Raw genomic sequence first — 23,302 nt, 5'->3', positions numbered from 1 at the left:
ATCTATAATGGCTTGATTGATATTATAAGAATAAAAAAATGGCAATCTTAAGAAAAATAATCCATGGTGATGGTGTTTAAATGCAGGAACAAGAAGGGAATAGTGTCTGAGCTAACCAAGACTATGGATGCAGCAGTGCTTCCCACTGAGAGTGAAGCATCACCTTTGAGACCTTGGGCCAAAGATGTACTGGGTATTAGCTCCCAGTCAGTGATCCATGCTCGCTCACCACCCATCACTCCTCATGATTTTCTCAAGGAACGTAAGTGTTACTCAGGATTTCTTACAAGAACTGTTTTTTTCTGACACTCTTGATTTGCTGAAAAATTAAAATGCCCTACAACTTATGATTTTTTTTATAACACATGTATGTATTCCTTAAGTAATACAAGTACAGTGGTACCTTGGGATATGAACTTAATTCATTTCAGAAGGATGTTTGAGTGCTGATACCGAACGAATTTGTTCCCATAAGGAATAATGTCTGTTTCAGACCCCCAAAAATACACTTACAAAAGCACTTACATAAATACACTTACATAACTGTTCGAGTTTTGAGCTCTTCATATCCCGAGGTACCACTGTACTGTATTTGGTTTGATGTGATTCTGCTGTATATTACATACAGTACATTGTCTGCTGTTGTGATTATACATATATTGCACTGTATATTATCTTGAAAATAACCACTAACCAATGGGCCTCTTCACAGACCTTCAGAAAGTTTTCAATACAGTAGACTACAACATCCAGCATCTTAAACTAGATTATGGTGTAGTTATTCACCACACTGAGTGGTGGAGGCTCTATCCTTTGTCCTAAATAGTGACATGCGAGCTGATTATCATGTCAGTGGAATTCCCATGTGGAAGCCGTGGCCTGCATCATGCAGTTAGGCTACACACCCTATACATTATACAGTTGTTCTGTGTGACTACCTATTGTGCATAAATATTTTTTCACATTTATATTTAACATTTTCTTAAATGGTATACAGCCCTGAAGCTCAGGTCAGCTGAACAATTTTTGGAAAGACCAGGTGAGGAAGAATGACAATACCTTCCTATGAATTCAGTTTGACATATTGATGTAACATAATGGAAGTGCTGCTGCCCATGGCCTACAGTTTGGCTAGGATGTGAGTCTATGATGCATTTTGTATGTGAATAATTCAAACCTTGTTTTATAAGATATGAAAAGCGATACAGTAATAAGGCCAAGTGAGGCTATGAGAGTTAAAGCAAGTTTACCCCCTTTTAACACTTAGCCTTCTTAGGTATGAGTCTTCGGCATTGGCATCTAGCCAGTACTACCAATGGCATTACTGATTCTTGAAACAGGTGTCTAAAGGAAAGTGCATGTCAGGCAAATGACACTAACTAGAACTGGAATGAGACTGAAAAGATTTTTCACATTTGGAAAATAAAAATGTTGAATGGTAAATGTTAGTGGGTAATGTTTAATATTTGTCTGAAGTAGGCATACTGTATCTTGGTAGAAAGGCATGGGAGGTAGAAATACAATACAGTACTTATTGATAACAGTTTAAAAATACATTCTGAAGTATTAATGTGGTTTAAAAAGCACATTCTGAGATGAAATTATGCTAGGTCCAAAAAATAATTTTATTTACAGTAGGTATTACACTTGTGATTAACATTTTTTGAAGCATTAAAATATGAGAGCAGTACAGTGGACCCCCGCCTTACGATATTAATCCATTCCTGAGAGCTCATCTTAAGCCGAAATTATCATTAGCCGAATTAATTTTCCCCATAAGAAATAATGGAAATCAAATTAATCCGTTCCTGACACCCAGAGTATGAAAATTTTTTTTTTTTACCACGTGAAATATTAATTTTAATATACACAAACTGAAGAAGGCATGCACAGTTACTACTCTACTAAGAATAGAATACATGACACTTACTTTTATTGAAGATCTGGTGATGATTGATGGGATGGGAGGAGGGGAGAGTGTGGAAGTTATTGTTTAGAAGAGGAATCCCCTTCCATTAGGACTTGAGGTAACAAGTCCTTTTCCGGGGTTACTTCCCTTCTTTTAATGCCACTAGGACCAGCTTTAGAGTCACTGGACCTCTGTCGCACAACAAATCTGTCCATAGAGCTCTGTACCTCCCGTTCCTTTAAGACTTTCCTAAAATGGGCCATAACATTGTCATTGCACAGGTTGCCAACACGGCTTGCAGTAGCTGTGTCAGGGTGATTTTCATCCGTAAAGGTTTGCAGTTCAACCCACTTTGCACACATTTCCTTAATCTCTTTCTTCAATTCCATACTAATTCTCACCCTTTTTACCACAGGGATGGCACTAGAAGCTTTCTTGGGGTCCATGGTGACTTATTTTGCAGTTACAAGCACTAAAAACACTGGGATAATGTGAAATGTACTGAATGTACGTGTAGATGCGACCGCACTGGCTTGTAAACACTGGCGCTGAGGCCACACATGGGACATGTCCCAGACGAATCACGTAAGATGAGTTTTTTATCGTGAAGCGAGGCAAAATTTTTGCATTCAAATGCTTCGTATAGCGGATTTAATGTAACGCGATGTGTTCGTAAGGCGGGGGTCCACTGTACTGCCATGCACATCATTTCAAGCAGGTATAATACAATTTCTGGAATGTTGACACATTTTCTCCAATTATCTTTCTGACAGCTGGCTATGATACGACTATTGAACGTCTTGGGTGTACTGAGGTGCCAGTGAAGATGTGTATAAATTCAAAGCTGGCTAAAGAGAAATGTGCTGCTCTCAGTCAGGTACTCAAGTCTCGCAGGATCCGGCCAGCATTGGAGTGCGTAATGCCTGCCTCTTCAGATGACTGTCTTGCCATGGTTTCAAGTGGTACTGCTCACATCACAACTGCTGATGGTGGCGATGTGTTCAGAGGACATGTGTCAGTAAATATTGCTTCACTTGTTATTAATTATGAAAGATAAGTTCAGTAATGTGAGGGCTTTTCTAGTGTTTTAACTCTTTCAGGGTTTCGGATGTACTAGTACGGCTTATGCACCAGTGTCCATTACGTACTAGTACGCATAAATTCTAGCGCCTTCAAATCTAGTGAGAGAAAGCTGGTAGGCCTACATATGAAAGAATGGGTCTATGTGGTCAGTGTGCGCAGCATAAAAGAAATCCTGCAGCACACAGTGCGTAATGAGAAAAAAAAAACTTTGACCGTGTTTTTGGATTAAAACAGAGACTTTGCACTATATTTTCGTATGGTAGTTATTGTTGTATTCTAGTTTTCCTGGTCTCATTGTATAGAATGGAAGACATATTACAGAAATTGAGATGATTTTGACTGGTTTTACAATTGAGCTTAAAGTAGCAGAAATGTTCGATTTTTACCAAAGTTCAAAAGTAAACAAATCATGCTAAGCGTCCAATACACGTCAACTGGTGAGTCTAATATTCTTTCACGAGTGTGCCGATATTATTTATACCATTTCTACACTGATGCAGTAGTCTGCATAACAGTAAATCTTATTTTTTTGGTGAGAATAAAAATTCAAAGTGGAAAGCAAAAAAAATGTAAGAGGGGCCTGGGGACATGACTGATGAATAGAGGAAATGTTGTTTTAGTGCCAGGAATGTCTTTTTTGTTTATTCTGGACCATATTTGGAAATTGGCATCTTTTGAAATTTGCGTGAAATTGGCAAAATTGCTAAATTCTGACCACTGTATTGGATAGTTGAAAATGGTAAATTGGTGGTTTCTTGTACTCATTCGATAGAAAAAAATGGAGTTCTAGCGAAATAGTTATGATTTTTGTCGACTATTACATAGGAATTGGCTGAAAATAGGGCTCAAAGTGGGCAAAATCGCCGATGCGTAAACATCATCAAGACCGCTAACTTTGCGAGAGCATAATTCCGTAAGTTTTCCGCCAAATTTCAAACTTTTGGTGTCATTATGATCGGGAAAAGATTCTCTGTATTTTCATAAGAATTTTTTTTTTTTTTTTTTTTTTTTTTTGAAATTTAGGGGACCCTGAGAACAAGTCTCTGAGAGGGCCTGTGGACCCTGAAAGGGTTAAAAGAAATAAATATTTCTATATCCATTTTAGCTTGTTATGAAGGATAAACCACTGAATTAAAGACTGGTTCTTTAAATGATAAGCTCTAGTTATTTTGTTATTTTGTGGTTTGATTCTGCATTTGGTACTTAAATAAGGAACATTTTTTTGTAAGATTTGGTAGTTATTTTGGTTTGTGAGAAGTGATATTTGATTAGTTTTGGCTGTGTAAGGTGTATGCTCTTTATTATAGTAATGTACACTGATGTACACTGATGTTCACTGATGTACACTGATGTTCACTGATGTTCACTGATGTTCACTGATGTTCACTGATGTTCACTGCAGCATCACTTTAGTTTAAAAATATTTACCAGTATATGTTTCTGACTGAATACAAATTAAAAGTAATGTATATGTATCTCTAGAGAATATGGGCTGATTCCTGTGCTGTCAGAGCGATATGGACAACTTGATGCTTCCTACTTTGCTGTAGCTGTAGTTCATGCCAACTCTAGTATCACCTCTCTAAGCCAGCTTCAGGGCAAGAATTCCTGTCACACTGGTATTGAAAAGACAGCAGGTGAGCCCAATATGCTAAGTAAAGAGCAGTATTGTGAATAAGGTTTTTATTGCTAAAGTAAAACTGCTAAATTCTGTGCAGAATTTTTTAGTGTGCCTCTTGATCCTTACAGACTCTATTTAGATATTGCATTGACATGATTTTATTTTTCATGATTTGTTACCTCTTGTAAGTCCAGATACTGCATACAGTGTGCAGGCTGTCTATTTACTTGTAGGTAGACATTGGCAAAAGCTGACAAATGGTAGTTTACCTGGAGAGAGTTCCGGGGGTCAACGCCCCCGCGGCCCGGTCTGAGACCAGGCCTCCTTCTGAGACCAGGCCTCCTAAAGACAATGGTAGCAGAGAATCCTCTTAATACATTTTACCCAGGGTTTGGGCAAAACATTGTATTAAAAGGATTCTCTGCTATCAGTGTCTTTATTTCCTGCTCATTTTTTTTAGGTGTCAGATAAAAAGACGTCATAACTCAGCAACAGTTATACATGTAATTTATGATATACAGTGGTACCTTGACTTATGAGTTTAATTTGTTCCATGACCAAGCTTATAACTCAGTTTGCTCGTATATCAAATCAGTTTTCCTCACTGAAATTAATTGAATGCCATTAACCCGTTCCAGCCCCCAAAAAACCACCCCAATTTTTTTTACGGGTTTTTAAATAAGAAAAATGTATTTCTTTCTTTCTTCTTTCTTTCACCATCCCACCCCCATCCCACCGAGGTTGGGTGGCCCAAAAGAAAAAACTAAAGTTTCTCCTTTTAAATTTAGTAATATATACAGGAGAAGGGGTTACTAGCCCCTTGCTCCTGGCATTTTAGTCGCCTCTTATGACACGCATGGCTTACAGAGGAAGAATTCTGTTCCACTTCCCCATGGAGATAAAAGGAAATAAACAAGAACAAGAATTAGAAAGAAAATAGAAGAGAACCCAGAGGGGTGTGTATATATATGCTTGTACAGTACATGTATGTGTAGTGTGACCTAAGTGTAAGTAGAAGTAGCAAGACGTACCTGTAATCTTGCATATTTATGAGACAGACAAAAGACACCAGCAATCCTACCATCATGTAAAACAATTACAGGCTTTCGTTTTACACTCACTTGGCAGGACGGTAGTACCTCCCTGGGCGGTTGCTGTCTACCAACCTACTACCTACAAAAAATGTATTTATGAATAAGAAATGATTTTTCATTTTTTTTGTCAGGTCCCAGCAATGTTTTAGAAATGCCTGAGTATATATGAAACTCCTTGAAGCACGGTGTAAGATGAGTGTCACTCCACTGCCATTGGAGTGTCACTCGTGGAGTGACATTTGATGATCGTGCACTGCCTTGGATTTATTTTTCACTGTTACAAATAAACATGTCTGTCTATCTGTTTCTGTCTATTTGTCTATCTGTCTGTCTAGCTCTATGTTTATCTCTGTCTCTGCTTATGTGTTTCTATCTGCCTGTGTTTCTGTCCTCCTGTCTGTCTACTTGTCTCTCTCTCTCAGAGAGAGAGAGCCGCTCATGAACTAACAGGTATTACACACGATGCAGAGTTGTCACGTCTGATTCCTGAACAAGTGAGAATGCGTATTACTTGCCAGGCATGCTTATTATGCCTTATCTCTACAAGCACAGTATAGCACTTTGTCTTTTTTGGGGTTATCCTTGGTAATTTACACTATATATAACTGTAAAGGAGGGGTTTGGGATCTTAGCAGTTTGGAGGGATATGTTGTGTATCTTTATAGGTATATGCTTCTAAACTGTTGTGTTCTGAGCACCTCTGCAAAAACAATGATTATGTGTGAGTGAGGTGAAAGTGTTGAATGATGATGAAAGTATTTTCTTTTTGAGGATTTTCTTTCTTTTTTGGGTCACCCTGCCTCAGTGGGAGACGGCCGACTTGTTAAAAAAAAAAAACTGTATTTATGTGTACCTGTCAGACAGAGACAGAAATAGACAGAGACACTGACAGAGACAGATATAAACAGACAGAAGGAGACAGAGACAGCCAAAGCAAATCAGCCAGCCAGCCATCCACCGACCCACCAGCTGGCCAGCCAGCCAGCCACCCAACCACCCGGTCTGCTGAACATGTGTAATACATGTTCCAGAACTGTTTCTCTTTACTTAGGGCATACGTTATAGAACATTCTGGCAAGATGACACTACCAGTGGTATCAAAATTGAAAGGATGTTACACATTGGTTATTATCGAGGGTTTTTGAAATTTCCTCTCTCCTGTGAGTGGCAGCACATCTGAAGCTTGCTTGTAACTCGGATTTTGGCTCGCAATTCAAAGCAAAAAATCAACTGAGCGATGGCTTGTAACTTGGAAAACTCGTTGGGGCACTCGTAAGTCAAGGTACCACTGTACTGTATAAGACTAGGGTGAAATAATGACATGAAACTGCTGTAGGAGAATGTGTAAATTTTTGCTAAATAAATTATTTAAATATCGGATCATATTGCAGGGTGGAAGATCCCAGTAGTGACGCTGCTTGAGGCAGGGTTGCTGAAAGCTGGGGACTGTGACTATGCAGGGGAGTTGGGCAAGTTCTTCAGTTCCTCCTGTGCCCCAGGTGCTAAGGATCACAAATATGACCCCCGCGGCACTAATCCTGAGTCACTCTGTAGTCTGTGCGTAGGCAATGATGGTCTGTATTATGAATCTTCACCTTCCTGTATAACAGTGTTATTTATTAATTAAGGTGTAAGAAAGTGCATTCTGTACATATTGTATTTCTTATTTTTATGTGACCATGAAAACTGGGCACATACAATTACCACTAATTATTACATATATTTTTTTATTAAATATAATATTTACCAGTACTGAGCTACTTTAATAGAAAGGTGACATTGTATTTTAATAGATACTCTGATATATGTCCTAAATACATTTTCCTTGTTTTAACATCTGTATTATTTTGTTCTTAGTTGGTGGGGTGAATGGCCCGTCATACACAGTTGGAAGAACACAAGGGTACTGTGAAAGGAGTGCTGATGAAGCCTTCTATGGGTACACAGGCGCCTTTAAATGCCTGGTACAAGGTGGCGGTGATGTATCCTTTGTCAAACACACAACAGTGCAGGAAAACACAAGTGAGTTACTCACCTTTGTGTTCTGCTGATAGTCTTCTTTCATAAGCATTATGGTAATTTCAGTATGCTAAAATATAAGATATTTTTCAATAGCATATAAATCTATAGTGGAAGGAAGGCGGGGTAGGGGTCGTCCTCGAAAGGGTTGGAGAGAGGGGGTAAAGGAGGTTTTGTGGGCAAGGGGCTTGGACTTCCAGCAAGCGTGCGTGAGCATGTTAGATAGGAGTGATTGGAGACGAATGGTACTTGGGACCTGACAATCTGTTGGAGTATGAGCAGGGCAATATTTAGTGAAGGGATTCAGGGAAACCGGTTATTTTCATATAGTCGGACTTGAGTCCTGGAAATGGGAAGTACAATGCCTGCACTTTAAAGGAGGGGTTTGGGATATTGGCAGTTTGGAGGGATATGTTGTGTATCTTTATACGTATATGCTTCTAAACTGTTGTATTCTGAGCACCTCTGCAAAAACAGTGATAATGTGCGAGTGTGGTGAAAGTGTTGAATGATGATGAAAGTATTTTATTTTTGGGGATTTTCTTTCTTTTTTGGGTCACCCTGCCTCGGTGGGAGATGGCCGACTTGTTGAAAAAAAAAAAAATCAATAGATTTAGGATTTTGCTTAGAAAGGTTTTTGTACATTAAATCAACTGGCTTGGAGTGTCACAATCACATGCACAACAGTAAGGCAGTGTTATGATTGTAGGGGATAATGAAAGCCAGAGTAACAATAACACACTAACCTGATCCTTAAGTTTATTACCACTTTTATCTATTGTGGACAGTTCCTCTGACAATAAATGTGCCCTGTTCCTATACGGGCTAGAAATAACCAATTCACTCCTTATAGTTTCTGATACTGTTGGAATCAGTGTTTGCTCTTCATCATTCCTAAACCTTGGTATGAGTTGATCTGTATGCCTTTTCCATATCATATTACCAAAGCCTTGAATTTGCACTTTATAATTCCTAATCCTCAATCCCTCCATAACATTTCCTTATACCCAAGGTTCACTTCTCCCACAATTTCTGGCATACACAGCATCATCAACTTAGGCAGGCACTGTGGGGTGCATTCCTTTGTTCATTAGAGTAATTATAAACAAAATATTTTAGGTAGAAGGACAAATGTGCAACTAATGTCATAACAAAATGGTACCAATGCTCTTATATTGAAGTGAAGCATGGGTGGTGAATGTTGCAACAAGGAGAAGGCTGGAAGCAGTGGAGATGTCATGTCTGAGTGCAATGTGTGGTGTGAATATTATGCAGAGAATATGTACCTTGGAGATTAGAAGGTGGTGTGGGGATACTAAAAGTATTATCCAGATGGCTGAAGAGGGGTTGTTGTGGTAGTTTGGACATTTAGAGAGGATGGAACATAATAGAATGAATTGGAGGGCATATAAATCTGTAGTGGAAGGAAGGTGGGGTAGTGGTTGTTGTAGGAAAGGTTGGAGGAAGAGGGGAAACATATGAGGTTTTTTTGTGCAAGGGGGCTTTGACTTCCAGCAAGTGTGTGTGTCTTAGAACAAGTGGAGGCAAATGGTTTTTATGACTTGACTTGCTGTTGGAGAGTGAGCAAGGTAACATTTATGAAAGGATTCAGGTAAACAGGTTAGCCGGACTTGAGTCGTGGAGATGGGAAGTACAGTGCCTGTACTCTAAAAGAGGGGTGGAGATATGTTACAGTTTTTGAACTAGTTTCAACATGCCTCTGGCAAGACAGTGATGGAGTGAGTGATGATGAAAATGTTTCTTCTTTTTTTGAATAACCCTGCCTCTGTGGGAAACAGCTGATGTGCACATGAGTCCTTTTACTGAACATTCTTTTTTTTTTTTTTAACAAGTCGGCCGTCTCCCACCGAGGCAGGGTGACCCAAAAAGAAAGAAAATCCCCAAAAAGAAAATACTTTCATCATCATTCAACACTTTCGCCTCACTCACACATAATCACTGTTTTTTGCAGAGGTGCTCAGAACACAACAGCTTAGAAGCATATACGTATAAAGATACACAACATATCCCTCCAAACTGCCAATATCCCGAACCCCTCCTTTAGAGTGCAGGCATTGTACTTCCCATTTCCAGGACTCAAGTCCGGCTCTATAAAAATAACCAGTTTCCCTGAATCCCTTCACTAAATATTACCCTGCTCACACTCCAACAGATCGTCAGGTCCCAAATAATATTCGTCTCCATTCACTCCTATTGAACACGCTCATGCATGCCTGCTGGAAGTCCAAGCCCCTCGCCCACAAAACCTCCCTTACCCCTTCCTTCCAACCTTTTCGAGGACGACCCCTACCCCGCCTTCCTTCCCCTACAGATTTAAACGCTCTCCATGTCATTCTACTTTGATCCATTCTCTCTAAATGACCAAACCACCTCAACAACCCCTCTTCAGCCCTCTGACTAATAATGTACTTTTATTAACTCCACACCTTCTCCTAATTTCCATACTCCGAATTTTCTGCATAATATTTACACCACACATTGCCCTTAAACAGGACATCTCCACTGCCTCCAACCACCTCCTCGCTGCTACATTCACAACCCAAGCTTTACACCCATATAAGAGTGTTGGTACTACTATACTTTCATACATTCCCTTCTCTGCCTCCATAGATAACGTTTTTTTGTCTCCACATATACCTCAACGGACCACTCGCCTTTTTTCCCTCATCAATTCTATGATTAACCTCATCCTTCATAAATCCATCCGCCGACACGTCAACTCCCAAGTAGTATCTGAAAACATTCACTTCTTCCATACTCCTCCCCAATTTGATATCCAATTTTTCTTTATCTAAATCATTTGATACCCTCATCACCTTACTCTTTTCTATGTTCACTTTCAATTTTCTACCTTTACACACACTCCCAAACTCATCCCCTAACCTTCGCAATTTTTCTTTAGAATCTCCCATAAGCACAGTATCATCAGCAAAAAGCAACTGTGTCAATTCCCATTTTGTATTTGATTCCTCATAATTTAATCCCACCCCTCTCCCGAACACCCTAGCATTTACTTCTTTTACAGCCCCATGTATAAATATATTAAACAACCATTGTGGCATTACACATCCCTGTCTAAGACCTAATTTTACCGGGAAGTAATCTCCCTCTCTTCTACACACCCTAACCTGAGCCTCACTATCCTCATAAAAACTCTTTACAGCATTTAGTAACTTACCACCTATTCCATATACTTGCACCATCTGCCACATTGCTCCTCTATCCACTCTATCATATGCCTTTTCTAAATCCATAAATGCAATAAAAACTTCCCTACCTTTATCTAACTACTGTTCAAATATATGCTTCAATGTTAACACTTGATCTACACATCCCCTACCCACTCTAAAACCTCCTTGCTCATCCACTATCCTATATTCTGTCTTACTTCTAATTCTTTCAATTATAACCCTACTGTACACTTTTCCTGGTATACTCAGTAAACTTATTCCTCTATAATTTTTACAGTCTCTTTTGTCCCCCTTCCCTTTATATAAAGGGACTATACATGCTCTCTGCCAATCCCAAGGTACCCTCCCCTCTTTCATACATTTATTAAACAAAAATACCAACCACTCCAACACTATATATCCCCCTGCTTTTAACATTTCTGTCATGATCCCGCCAGTTCCAGCTGCTTTACCCCGTTTCATTCTAGGTAATGCCTCATGCACCTCCCCCACACTCACATCCTGTTCGTCTTCACTCCTAAAAGATGGTATACCTCCCTGGCCAGTGCATAAAATTACTGCCTCCCTTTCTTCGTCTACATTTAAAAGTTCCTCAAAGTATTCTCGCCATGTACCCAAAACCTCCCTCTCCCCATCTACTAACTTTCCTACTCTGTTTTTAACTGACAAATCCATTCGTTCCCTGGGCTTTCTTAACTTGTTGAATTCACTCCAAAATTTTTTTCTTATTTTCATTAAAATATCTTGACAGTGCCTCTCCCACTGTATCACCTGCTCTCCTTTTGCACTCTCTCACCACTCTCTTCACCTTTCTTTTACTCTCCATATACTCTACTCTTCTTATAACACTTCTGCTTTGTAAAAAAACTCTCATAAGCTAACTTTTTCTCTTTTATCACACCCTTTACTTCATCATTCCACCAATCACTCTTCTTTGCTCCTGCACCCACCCTCCTATAACCACAAACTTCTGCCCCACATTCTAATACTGCAGTTTTAAAACTATTCCAACCCTCTTCAACCCACCCACTGCTCATACTTGCACCAGCCCACCTTTCTGCCAATAGTTGCTTATATATCACCCGAACTTCCTCTTCCCTTAGTTTATACGCTTTTACCTAACATATTGTTGGTAATTCTACCAACATTATTACAAACAAAATATTACCATGAATGAATGTTGAAAACTTATTCAGATGGAAACAATGAAGCTGAGTGGGCTAAGAATCTTCGAGCTTTGGATTTCAAGCTGCTCTGCAAAGATACTGGTACAGCAGATGTCGTTGACTTCAATACCTGTCACTTAGGGAGGGTCCCAGCACACAAGGTGATTACACTTGTATTTTTTCTGTTCATTGGTTAATAATGTTGGCCAATAAAAGGTTCAGTTCGCATGTAAAATTGTTTCTAATTTCGGTACACAGAATTCAAATCTGAACTTAGTTTTGATGCAACACATACAGTTTATGTAAAATAGAAATCCCACAGTGAATGGCTTCACCACCACAAAGCCATCATGGAGAAGAGATATCAGGAAAGCTTGACTACTGGTGTGATGGCTGACTACTGCTGGGCACTGGTGTGAGAGACTGATACTGGACTCAAGCAACATAAAGCCTGAAAACTGTGATGTAAATGTTTGTGTGATGCCATGGAAATTTCTATTACCTTCATGTGTTAGTGTGACTAATGGATAATACTAATAATTATATCTTTATTTCTACAAGTACTTGTACAAGGTACACAGTCCTAGCTGACATCAATGACATACTACTGTACAGATGGTTCAAGTTGGACTGAAATGTCATCATGAAGTTTCTTCTATGTGTGGGTCATTTGTGTATTTTTGTCATCCATATGTATAATGAATTTTCATTTAAAAAGATTAGTTTTTGTCACTACATGAACCACACTTAATCTTTTTTTTAACACATCGGCTGTCTCCCAACAAGGCAGGGTGACCCAAAAACAAAGAAACACTTTCACCATCATTCACACAATCACTGTTTTTGCAGAGGCAGTTTAAATGTCACTCCAAACAGTCAATATCCCAAACCTCTCCTTCAAAGTGCAAGCATTGTACTTCCCACCTCCTGGACTCAAGTCGTTAACGAAATATCTATGCATAATATAATGCCTTTGATTGTTTGGTAGCATATATCATGTGGCTCTTCAACTATAAATAGCGAAAATATTGATGATAAGATTTCAAAAAACTTTGTGATAGAAACTAAACAAGCTAAGACTCACAATCAGCACATCAAAATTAGTTAAGTAATTAATTTAGTTTCTCAACTGGATTTAAAGTTAACTTTTGTTGGCTTGTGTAATAAACCATGAGTATTGAGCTTATCCACTAACTTTGTGGTGATATATAATGTACTGTTATAAATCCATACTTGTATATTATTAACGACAAGAGCTGTAGGACAGGGCTGTGCAGTGTCTTGTATTTATAAATGAAATAACAGGCAATAATTGTTTTAGCAAACTTCCTTTGCCTATTTCTTCTCCAGGTTTTGACAGGTATCCAGTCAGACAACATTATGGTGGAAGAGATAAGGATCTTACTACTACGGGCTTCAGAAATGTTTCCTAAAGGTCAGGATGTCTTCACCATGTTTGGACCTTTCCAGGGCAAACAGGATATTATATTCAAGGTATGTTTGTGGTGAATGAAATGCCATTATATATGCCAGATTTAAAACTGTAGTGGATCAAGATAGGAATCTTTTGTTTTGAATATGGATCATTCAACATCCAAGGAACTGGACTTATCCTTCCCTTTCTTGGATCAGACCTGAATGTCTCTTGTCCCCTATGGGTTTAGCTCTCTCCACTAATTTTAATAAATAAAATGCAGTACAGTATTACCTGTTAAATAGGAAATAGTTTATATAAAACATACCATAAAAATATCATGTGTCATTTAGAACTAAAAATAATAGTCAAAGTGATCAACCTGGAGTAAATGAAAGTGATAATTAAGCCAAACAGTATTTTTACAAATGCTGGGTTTGGGGCTATTTTTAGTTTATATTTGGTTATCAAGTTTTATTTTTCTTTTAAATTTTTTTTTATGTGTACTGTATATATTGTGGAATGAACCTCTGGTTTACACACACTTCTTCCTCAGGATTCTGCTACAGAGCTGGTAAATGTACGCCAAGACACCTTCCATCAGTCACTTGAAGAATCCTATTACCGTGCTCTCACTGAACTGAGTACCTGCCGCCCAAAGGAAACAAAGTTACATTTTACGATGACAGCAGGTGCGCTAACCAGTGGCCCCTGCTGCTTTATTCACCTGATGGTGTGTGTAGTCTTCTTGTGGCTCATCTCATGCTAACTAGTATGGACTGTGCACCCAAGAAATGTTGTTAATTATGTTGAACAAGATATGTGAGAATGCACTTCTGTATTTACTATCTTTGAGTGCAATAAATATATAAGAATTATGATATTTGTGAACTTTTGGCAAGACAGAATGAATGAATGATGGTGAGTGTTTTCTTACACAAATAACCCACACATAGGAGTGAGAAGCTTATGATGACATTTTGGTCCAACTTGAATCATTTACAAAGTCACTGTGACTTTGTCAATGGTCCAAGTGGGTGTCAACTGAAATGTCATTGTAAGCTTCTCTCTCCTATGTGTGGGTTATTCATGTATTGTTCCTATCATGGTATTGTGCCTTTTTGTTGTCTGATTTTTTCTGCTTTGGCAGATGGTTGTTGAGGAAAGGGGGGGTTTGTTTGTGTATTTGTGGTTGCAGGGGTCAAGTCATAACTTGGCCTGAGTGTGTGTGTGTGTGTACTCGCCTAATTGTACTCACCTAATTGTACTCACCTAATTGTGGTTGCAGGGGTTGAGTCATAGTATGTGTGTGTGTGTTATAGTTTTTTTTAACACTCACTCCAGCTGTCTCCCATTGAGGTAGGGTGACCCAAAAGAAGAAACTTTCACCCTCATTAATTCCATCATTGTCTTGCCAAATTCGTGCAGATATCCCTACCCCTCCTTCAGAGTGCAGGCACTGTACTTTCCACCTCCAGAACTTGAGTCCAACTAACCTGTTTCTTGGAATTCCTTCAAGATGTTACCTTGCTAACACTCCAACAGGCCATCCAGTCCAAAAGGATATTTGCGTTCACTCCTATCTAACATGCTCGCACATACCTGCTGGATATCTAAGCCTTTCACATATAAGACTTCCTATACTCTTTTTATCCCTCACTCCAATCTTTCATAGGGTGACCCCTACCCTATCTTCCCTCCACTACAGCTTTATACATCCTCCAAGTCATCTTTTTTTGCTCCACCCTCTCTAAATGTCCAAACCACCTCAACAACCCCTCATCAGCCCTCTGAATAATGCTTTTAGCAACCCTGCACCTCCTAATCTCCAAGCTATGAATTCTCTGCATAATAGGCACACCACACATTGCCCTCAAACACGACATCTCCACTGTCTCCAGCCTCCTCCTTGCTGCAACATTCACAATCCATGCTTCACACCCATATAAGAGTGTTGGTACCACTGTACTCTCATACATTCTCCATTTTGCCTCCATGGATAACATTCTTTGTTTCCACAGATGCCGCAGTGCACCACCCACCTTTTTTCCTCATAAATACTATGGTTCACCATGTCTTTCATATACCTATCCACCAACACATCCACTCCCAAATAGTATCTGAACACATTCATTTCCTTTATACTCTCTCCTTCCAATCTGATATCCAGTCTTTTATTACCTAAATTATTTGTTACCCTCATAAGCTTGCTCTTTCTCATTTTTTTTTTTTCAACAAGTCGGCCCTCTCCCACCAAGGCAGGGTGACCCAAAAAAGAAAGAAAATCCCCAAAAAAGAAAATACTTTCATCATCATTCAACACTTTCACCACACTCACACATTATCACTGCTTTTGCAGAGGTGCTCAGAATACAACAGTTTAGAAGCATATACGTATAAAGATACACAACATATCCCTCCAAACTGCCAATATCCCAAACCCCTCCTTTAAAGTGCAGGCATTGTACTTCCCATTTCCAGGACTAGAGTCCTACTATATGAAAATAACCGGTTTCCCTGAACCCCTTCACTAAATATTACCCTGCTCACACTCCAACAGATCGTCAGGTCCCAAGTATCATTCGTCTCCATTCACTCCTATCTTAACACGCTCATGCACGCTTGCTGGAAGTCCAAGCCCCTTGCCCACAAAACCTCCTTTACCCCCTCTTTCCAACCCTTTCACCCCTCAAGGAAGGTTCCTTGATGTTGGTGAGGGGCTCTTGATTTAGGGAATTGGATCTGTGCTCCAGTTCCCCAAATTAAGCCTGAATGCCTTGCACATCCCCCCCCCAGGCGCTGTATAATCCTCCGGGTTTAGCGCTTCCCCCTTGATTATAATAATAATAATCCAACCCTTTCATGTTCACTTTAATTTCCTTCTTTTACATAATCTCCCACATTTGTCTGCCAACCTTTGCAACTTCTTTTCAGAATCTCCTAAAAGCACAGTGTTATTGACAAAGCAACTGTGACAACCCCCATTTTGTATTATATTCTGCATATTTTAATACCAAACTTCTCCCAAACACCCTAGTATTCAGTTTTACAACTCCATCTATAAATATGTTAAACAACCATGGTGACATCACACTTCCCTGTCTAAGGCTTACTTTTACTGGAAAATATGTAACCTACATACAAGAATTACTGCATAGTTGGAATTACATAGATATTCTCAGCTTGCAGTATGCAGTTTCCTAGGAACAGGCTTTTATAAATTTTATAACAGTACTTTATATAATTAAGCAAGAGTTAAATGAAACTAGAGATTTAATTCAGAATTTTTGGATGGTAATATTTTTATCCATAAATTATTTATGTATTGAATTTGTTACACGTGAATCACAAAAACTAACATATTTTTTATCTACTGTTTATTCTCCCTTTTTGGCAAGCTTTTCTGGCTAATTATCTTAGGGGACTTTGGTGTCTATACTTATAGGTCTCTGTCTGGTTCCTTTAGTTCTCATTTTACAAAATATATAGTGCCATTTTATTAATAATCTCTTGGGGTCAAGGCAATGTTCACTTAGTTACTTAGTTACCTTAGAATATAACTAGACACCATACCCGGTAGTTATACTGTGGTTACTCAAAGATATTGTGCCTCGGAGTGTTCAGAGAGACTTTAAATTAAAGATCTCTGTACTTGTATGTATTAGTCTAATATCTTTAGTAGTGGCTAGAGGTTGTATAGGAAGCCTATGACTTGTGTATAGTCTCCACATATTACTTGATAAGTTTTTCCAGGCAAGTGTTGAACCATAGTACAGTCACCATTTTGACAACTTGAGTGGGTACATTGTTGCAGGAGTTTATCCTGATAGAATAATAATTTCCTGTTGCCTCTCCTGCACTGAAGTTTGGTGATACTGAAGTACTTATAAGTCACATTTTAATTCTTGAAGTGGTTGGGAATTACATTTTCTAGTTTAGGTATTATAAATGTCTTTTATATGAGGATTCCTGTCAAGTAATTTTTTTGAAGATTTTAATAATTAGTGTACTTTGTGCTTCTTTTTGGCTAATTATTAAAATCTTCAAAAAAATGCTCTTAGTAGCGGTGGTGCACCCCATGCTCTTGGTAGTGGTGATGCACTCCATGCTCTTGGTAGTGGTGATGCACTCCATGCTCTTGGTAGTGGTGGTGCACCCCATGCTCTTGGTAGTGGTGGTGCACCCCATGCTCTTGGTAGTGGTGGTGCACCCCATGCTCTTGGTAGTGGTGGTGCACCCCATGCTCTTGGTAGTGGTGGTGCACCCCATGCTCTTGGTAGTGGTGGTGCACCCCATGCTCTTGGTAGTGGTGGTGCACCCCATGCTCTTGGTAGTGGTGGTGCAAATAAGATGATCACTGAGGTCGTAGTGGATTTTTAACAGCTTTCATTAGGCGTAGTTATATCTATTTGATATTCAGAGTTATTTCATGTTTTAAATAGCCTATAAAATTCAAACATCTTACTATTTAAAATGAAGTGATTTACCATTTACCATAGAGTTTGTCTGAATGTTATTAAATGATCGCTTTGTGTGAATTATAAGTACAGTAGGTAGTTATTTTTATGATTATACATTCATTCAGAATTAAAAAAAATTGTATTTATAGCCTTACTGTGAGATATGAAATTGTTTATGTAACATGAAAACTGGACCCCAGTGGAAATATTTCACTCTGTCTGACTTTTTTGGGTTATCCTAGGTTCTCTACACACATGCTGCTATGTATGATAATCTATGTATGATAATCTATGTAACTGTATTTGTGTATACCTGAATAAACTTACTTATACAGCACAGTACTGCATTGCACTTCTTGCATGTATATCAGTAAGTTACCTGGAGTATACCTGGAGAGAGTTCTGGGGGTCAGTGCCCCCATGGCCCGGTCTGTGACCAGGCCTCATGGTGGACTGGGGACTGATCAACCAGGCTGTTACTGCTAGCCACATGCAGTCCAACGTACAACCCACAGCCCGGCTGGTCAGGTACTGACTTTAGGTGCCAGTCCAGTGCCTGCTTGAAGACAGCTAAGGGTCTATTGGTAATCCCCCTTATGTATGCTGGGAGGCAGTTGAACAGTCTTGGGCCCCTCACACTTATTGTGTTGTCTCTTATCATGCTAATGGCACCCCTGCTTTTCATTGGGGGGGAACGTTGCATCATCTGCCGAGTCTTTTGCTTTCATAGGGAGTGATTTTCGTGTGCAAGTTTGGTACTAATCCCTCTAGAATTTTTCAAGTGTATATAATCATGTATCTCTCCCACCTGCATTCTAGGGAGTAAAGGTTTAGGAACTTCAAGCGTTCCCAGTAATTGAGGTGCTTTAAGTTAGTAGAGCTATATTAAATTGTTAATTCTTTAGTTGTTTCTTATACGTATGTAGTATGTTCACTTTTCTACAAGCTGATGTTTGCTAAGTCTGTATAGATGCTATGGTTATAGCTGCTTTTATATATCATTCAGTGTACTATTTACAGTAGTTCCCATATTAATACAAATAGACCATACAAATGTTGATACGAAGTGGAATACTCTGTATAGATGCCAACATAACATTCCTCAAGTACAGTATGGTGATATAGTATACATTTAGATGTGAAAAATATGCAGCATTTACTTGCTGACTTTTTTCTAATTGCATATTTTTAAAATTACGTATATAGCCAATAGATTTCATTAGTTAGTGTGCTGATAGCACTTCAGAGATGCCTGAGGTAAAGCTATGGATGTATGCCTATGCCAGTGTGTAATGTTTGTGTGCAGTCGTAGCACTTAAGCATTGCATAAGATACAACTGAAGTTTGTTCAGTTTAAGGGGTATTGATGGACTGTGGGTTATTAAGGTCACAGTTGATCTGTAGGCAAATGTAAAGAATACTGTATTTTACATTTTTAAAACAGGGATTAAAATAAACTGTCAGTGTATCTGTATAGTGTATATACCTACCTGACACTGAATGCATCTACAGTTAGGCTACTTAAGATGTCTAATTACCAATTTATTGATTGCTAACATAAGTTGGTGCTTCCTGACTTGATAAAAGGGTTTTTGCAATGCAGTTGTTTAAATATACAGTAAGTAATAAAAATATCGAAATTATATGGAAGTGGTGCCAGATAAGATAAGATAAGATTTCGTTCGGATTTTTAACCCCGGAGGGTTAGCCACCCAGGATAACCCAAGAAAGTCAGTGCGTCATCGAGGACTATCTAACTTATTTCCATTGGGGTCCTTAATCTTGTCCCCCAGGATGCGACCCACACCAGTCGACTAACACCCAGGTACCTATTTGCTGCTAGGTGAACAGGACAACAGGTGTAAGGAAACGTGTCGGAATGTTTCCACCCGCCGGGAATCGAACCCGGGCCCTCCGTGTGTGAAGCAGGAGCTTTAGCCACCAGGCCACCGGGCCTGAGTAGTTGTATAGCTTTTTGTTACATTTTGCTTTTTGGTATATTATACAGTATGTGTCACACCAAAATTAAGGACAGTGTCTAATGAAACAGAATAAAATGGATTGTGCTTGCTTGTATTATTTAAAAACCTTTATCAATTTATTCAACTGAATGTTAGTGGTGACATGAAATAAAAAATGTTTGATATGGAATGACATGCCTAGAGTGTTTTTAGTTTAATATTTAGATGATGGAGCAAAATAGGATGGCTTAGAGGGTGTATAAATCTGTAGTGGAAGGAAGGAGGGGGAGGGGGCCATCCTAGAAATGGATGAAGGGAGGGGGTAAATGAGGTTTTGTGTGCAAAAGGCTTAGACATACAGCAGGCATGTTAATAGGAGTGAATGGAGATGAATATTTTTTGGGACTTAATGAGCTGTTGGAGTGTGTTCAGGGTAATAATTTGTGAAGGGAGTCCTAGAGGTGGGAAGTACAATGCATGCACGTGCCTGTGCAAAGACAGTGATAGTGTGAATGATGGTGAAAGTGTTTTGTTTTTTTGGTCACCCTGCCTTGGTGGGAGACAGCCAGTGTGTTAAAAAAAAAAAAAAAATTATTATGCACCCCATACCCCTCAAGGAAGGTTCCTTGATGTTGGTGAGGGGCTCTTGATTTAGGGAATTGGATCTGCGCTCCAGTTCCCCGAATTAAGCCTGAATGCCTTCCACATCCCCCCCGCCAGGCGCTGTATAATCCTCCGGGTTTAGCGCTTCCCCCTTGATTATAATAATATGCACCCCATACCCATCTTGTTGGCAGTAGTCAAAAGATTACAGAGGTACAAAATGGGTCTAGGGACTGGGTGGTAAAGTTTTGATAGGCGAACAAGTTACAGCGGTAATGAACTATTTACATATTTATATCTGGTCACAATTGTGATAAGTTATTTATGCACACATGAATTAGCTCACATGCTAAAGAAAATAAAATAAATGGCAAATGCTCTTGCTTCACACATTAGTTTGGTTTAGCGCTTCTTTTTGATTATACTGTAATAATAATTCACACATTAGTATCCATGGTTTGATTCCTGGCAAGGGTGGGAACACTGGGTGTTTCCTTATACCTGTTGTCCCTGTTCACCTAGCAAGCAAGTAGGTACCTGGGTGTTTCCCCTTAAGGAAGGTTCCTTGATGTTGAGGAGGGGGCTCTTGATATAGGGAATTGGATCTGTGCTCCGGTTCCCAGAATTAAGCTTGAATACCTTCCACATTTCCCGACATTCTGGGTTTAGTGCTCCTCCTTGATTATAATAATAATGGGTGCTTGTTCATTGGTGTGGGTCACATTATGGGGGACAAGATTTAAGGACCCCATTGGAAGTAAGTCCTCGATGACACACTGACTTTCTTGGGTTATCCTGAGTGGCTAACCCTCCGGGGTTAAAAATCCAAACAAAATCTTATCTAGTCATGGTGTCCCGTGGCCTGATGGTTGAAGCTCTCGCTTCACGGCCACACGGCGAGGGTCCGTGTGAAGCGAGACCTGAATAAACTTACTTGCCTATTCCAGCCATCATTACCTTTGTAAATTGTGAATTCATTACCTCTGTAACTTGCTCAGCTATCAAAACTTTGGAGTCCAGTCCCTGGACCAATTATGTACCTCTGTAATCTTTTGACTACCGCCCACAGGATGGGTATGGGGTGCATAATAAACATATTAAACTACCTGGAGTTTACCTGGAGAGAGTTTCGGGGGTCAACGCCCCCGCGGCCCGGTCTGTGACCAGGCCTCCTGGTGGATCAGCGCCTGATCAACCAGGCTGTTGCTGCTGGCTGCACGCAAACCAACGTACGAGCCACAGCCCGGCTGATCAGGAACTGACTTTAGGTGCTTGTCCAGTGCCTGCTTGAAGACTGCCAGGGGTCTGTTGGTAATCCCCCTTATGTGTGCTGGGAGGCAGTTGAACAGTCTCGGGCCCCTGACACTTATTGTATGGTCTCTTAACGTGCTAGTGACACCCCTGCTTTTCATTGGGGGGATGGTGCATCGTCTGCCAAGTCTTTTGCTTTCGTAGTGAGTGATTTTCGTGTGCAAGTTCGGTACTAGTCCCTCTAGGATTTTCCAGGTGTATATAATCATGTATCTCTCCCTCCTGCGTTCCAGGGAATACAGGTTTAGAAACCTCAAGCGCTCCCAGTAATTGAGGTGTTTTATCTCCGTTATGCGCGCCGTGAAAGTTCTCTGTACATTTTCTAGGTCGGCAATTTCACCTGCCTTGAAAGGTGCTGTTAGAGTGCAGCAATATTCCAGCCTAGATAGAACAAGTGACCTGAAGAGTGTCATCATGGGCTTGGCCTCCCTAGTTTTGAAGGTTCTCATTATCCATCCTGTCATTTTTCTAAAACTATTCCAGCCAGCGAAACCTTTTCAAGTCCCTTTGCTGTATAGCCCTTGTGGCTTAGCGCTTCTTTTTGATTATAATAATAATTCAAGTCCCTTCCCCATGCCTGTTTCTGCAGTGATTTCTATCCAGGTAACAATATATGCAGGTAAGTTGGAATAAACCTTGGTAATAAATACCGACAAGTTGGTTTAGAAAGACACGTAAGCAAGTAACTATTCAAGCACAGGTACACATAAGTACAATTATCATATATGTGTAAATTACCTAGGATAACCCAAAAATGCCAAAGTGACTACTTCCAGTGGGGTGCTACTTGAACATTAAAATGGTATAAAATACCTAACAACCTGTCGGTATTTTATACCATTTTAATGTTCAATCTGTCAGACACTGGGGTGCTACTTGCTCTTCAGCCAGCCAGCAATGCCTCTAGTGACTAGTCAGTTTATTATCTTTATTATTCACCCCATATCCATGGTGTGGGTGGTAGTCAAAAGATTATATAGGTATATAATGGGTCCAGGCACTGGGCCTGAAAGTTTTGATAACTGAGCAAGTTACAGTGGTAAAAGATAAAGATTTTATTTCTTTGCAAAGGTTACAATGTGTAATTACAATTTTGATTTGCTAAGTAATAATAATATCAGTGTGACTTTGTCAATGGTCCAAGTCGGACCGAAACGTCATCGTAAGCTTCTCTCTTTTATGTGCGGGTTATTTGTGTATCGTTCCAATCACGGTATTGTGCCTTTTTGTTATTTATTTAATATCTTTATTTACTACAAGTACATGCCCCTCAAGGAAGGTTCCTTGATGTTGGTGAGGGGCTCTTGATTTAGGGAATTGGATCTGAGCTCCAGTTCCCCGAATTAAGCCTGAATGCCTTCCACATCCCCCCCCCCCCAGGCGCTGTATAATCCTCCGGGTTTAGCGCTTCCCCCTTGATTATAATAATAATACAAGTACATGTACAAG

General features: G+C 39.6%; 1 protein-coding gene across 2 annotated transcripts in view; it reads left to right on the top strand.

Annotated features, from left to right (window-relative positions):
• LOC128698497 (transferrin-like) overlaps window positions 1-14,394 on the top strand; it is a 54,308-nt gene extending 39,914 nt beyond the window's left edge. For both annotated transcript variants that reach the window (XM_053790738.2, XM_070103964.1), the window contains exons 8-15: window positions 87-262; window positions 2,683-2,923; window positions 4,475-4,629; window positions 7,099-7,281; window positions 7,565-7,729; window positions 12,135-12,265; window positions 13,455-13,598; window positions 14,075-14,394. In XM_053790738.2, coding sequence (XP_053646713.1) covers window positions 87-262; window positions 2,683-2,923; window positions 4,475-4,629; window positions 7,099-7,281; window positions 7,565-7,729; window positions 12,135-12,265; window positions 13,455-13,598; window positions 14,075-14,287 — 1,408 coding nt within the window. In that variant the 3' untranslated portion in view covers window positions 14,288-14,394. The remainder of the gene's footprint in view (window positions 1-86; window positions 263-2,682; window positions 2,924-4,474; window positions 4,630-7,098; window positions 7,282-7,564; window positions 7,730-12,134; window positions 12,266-13,454; window positions 13,599-14,074) is intronic.
• Window positions 14,395-23,302: the final 8,908 nt, after the last annotated feature.

The sequence above is a fragment of the Cherax quadricarinatus genome, chromosome 88 (assembly GCF_038502225.1).
Source record: "Cherax quadricarinatus isolate ZL_2023a chromosome 88, ASM3850222v1, whole genome shotgun sequence".
NCBI lineage: Eukaryota > Metazoa > Arthropoda > Malacostraca > Decapoda > Parastacidae > Cherax > Cherax quadricarinatus.
This window is presented reverse-complemented; position numbering and strand designations above follow the sequence as displayed.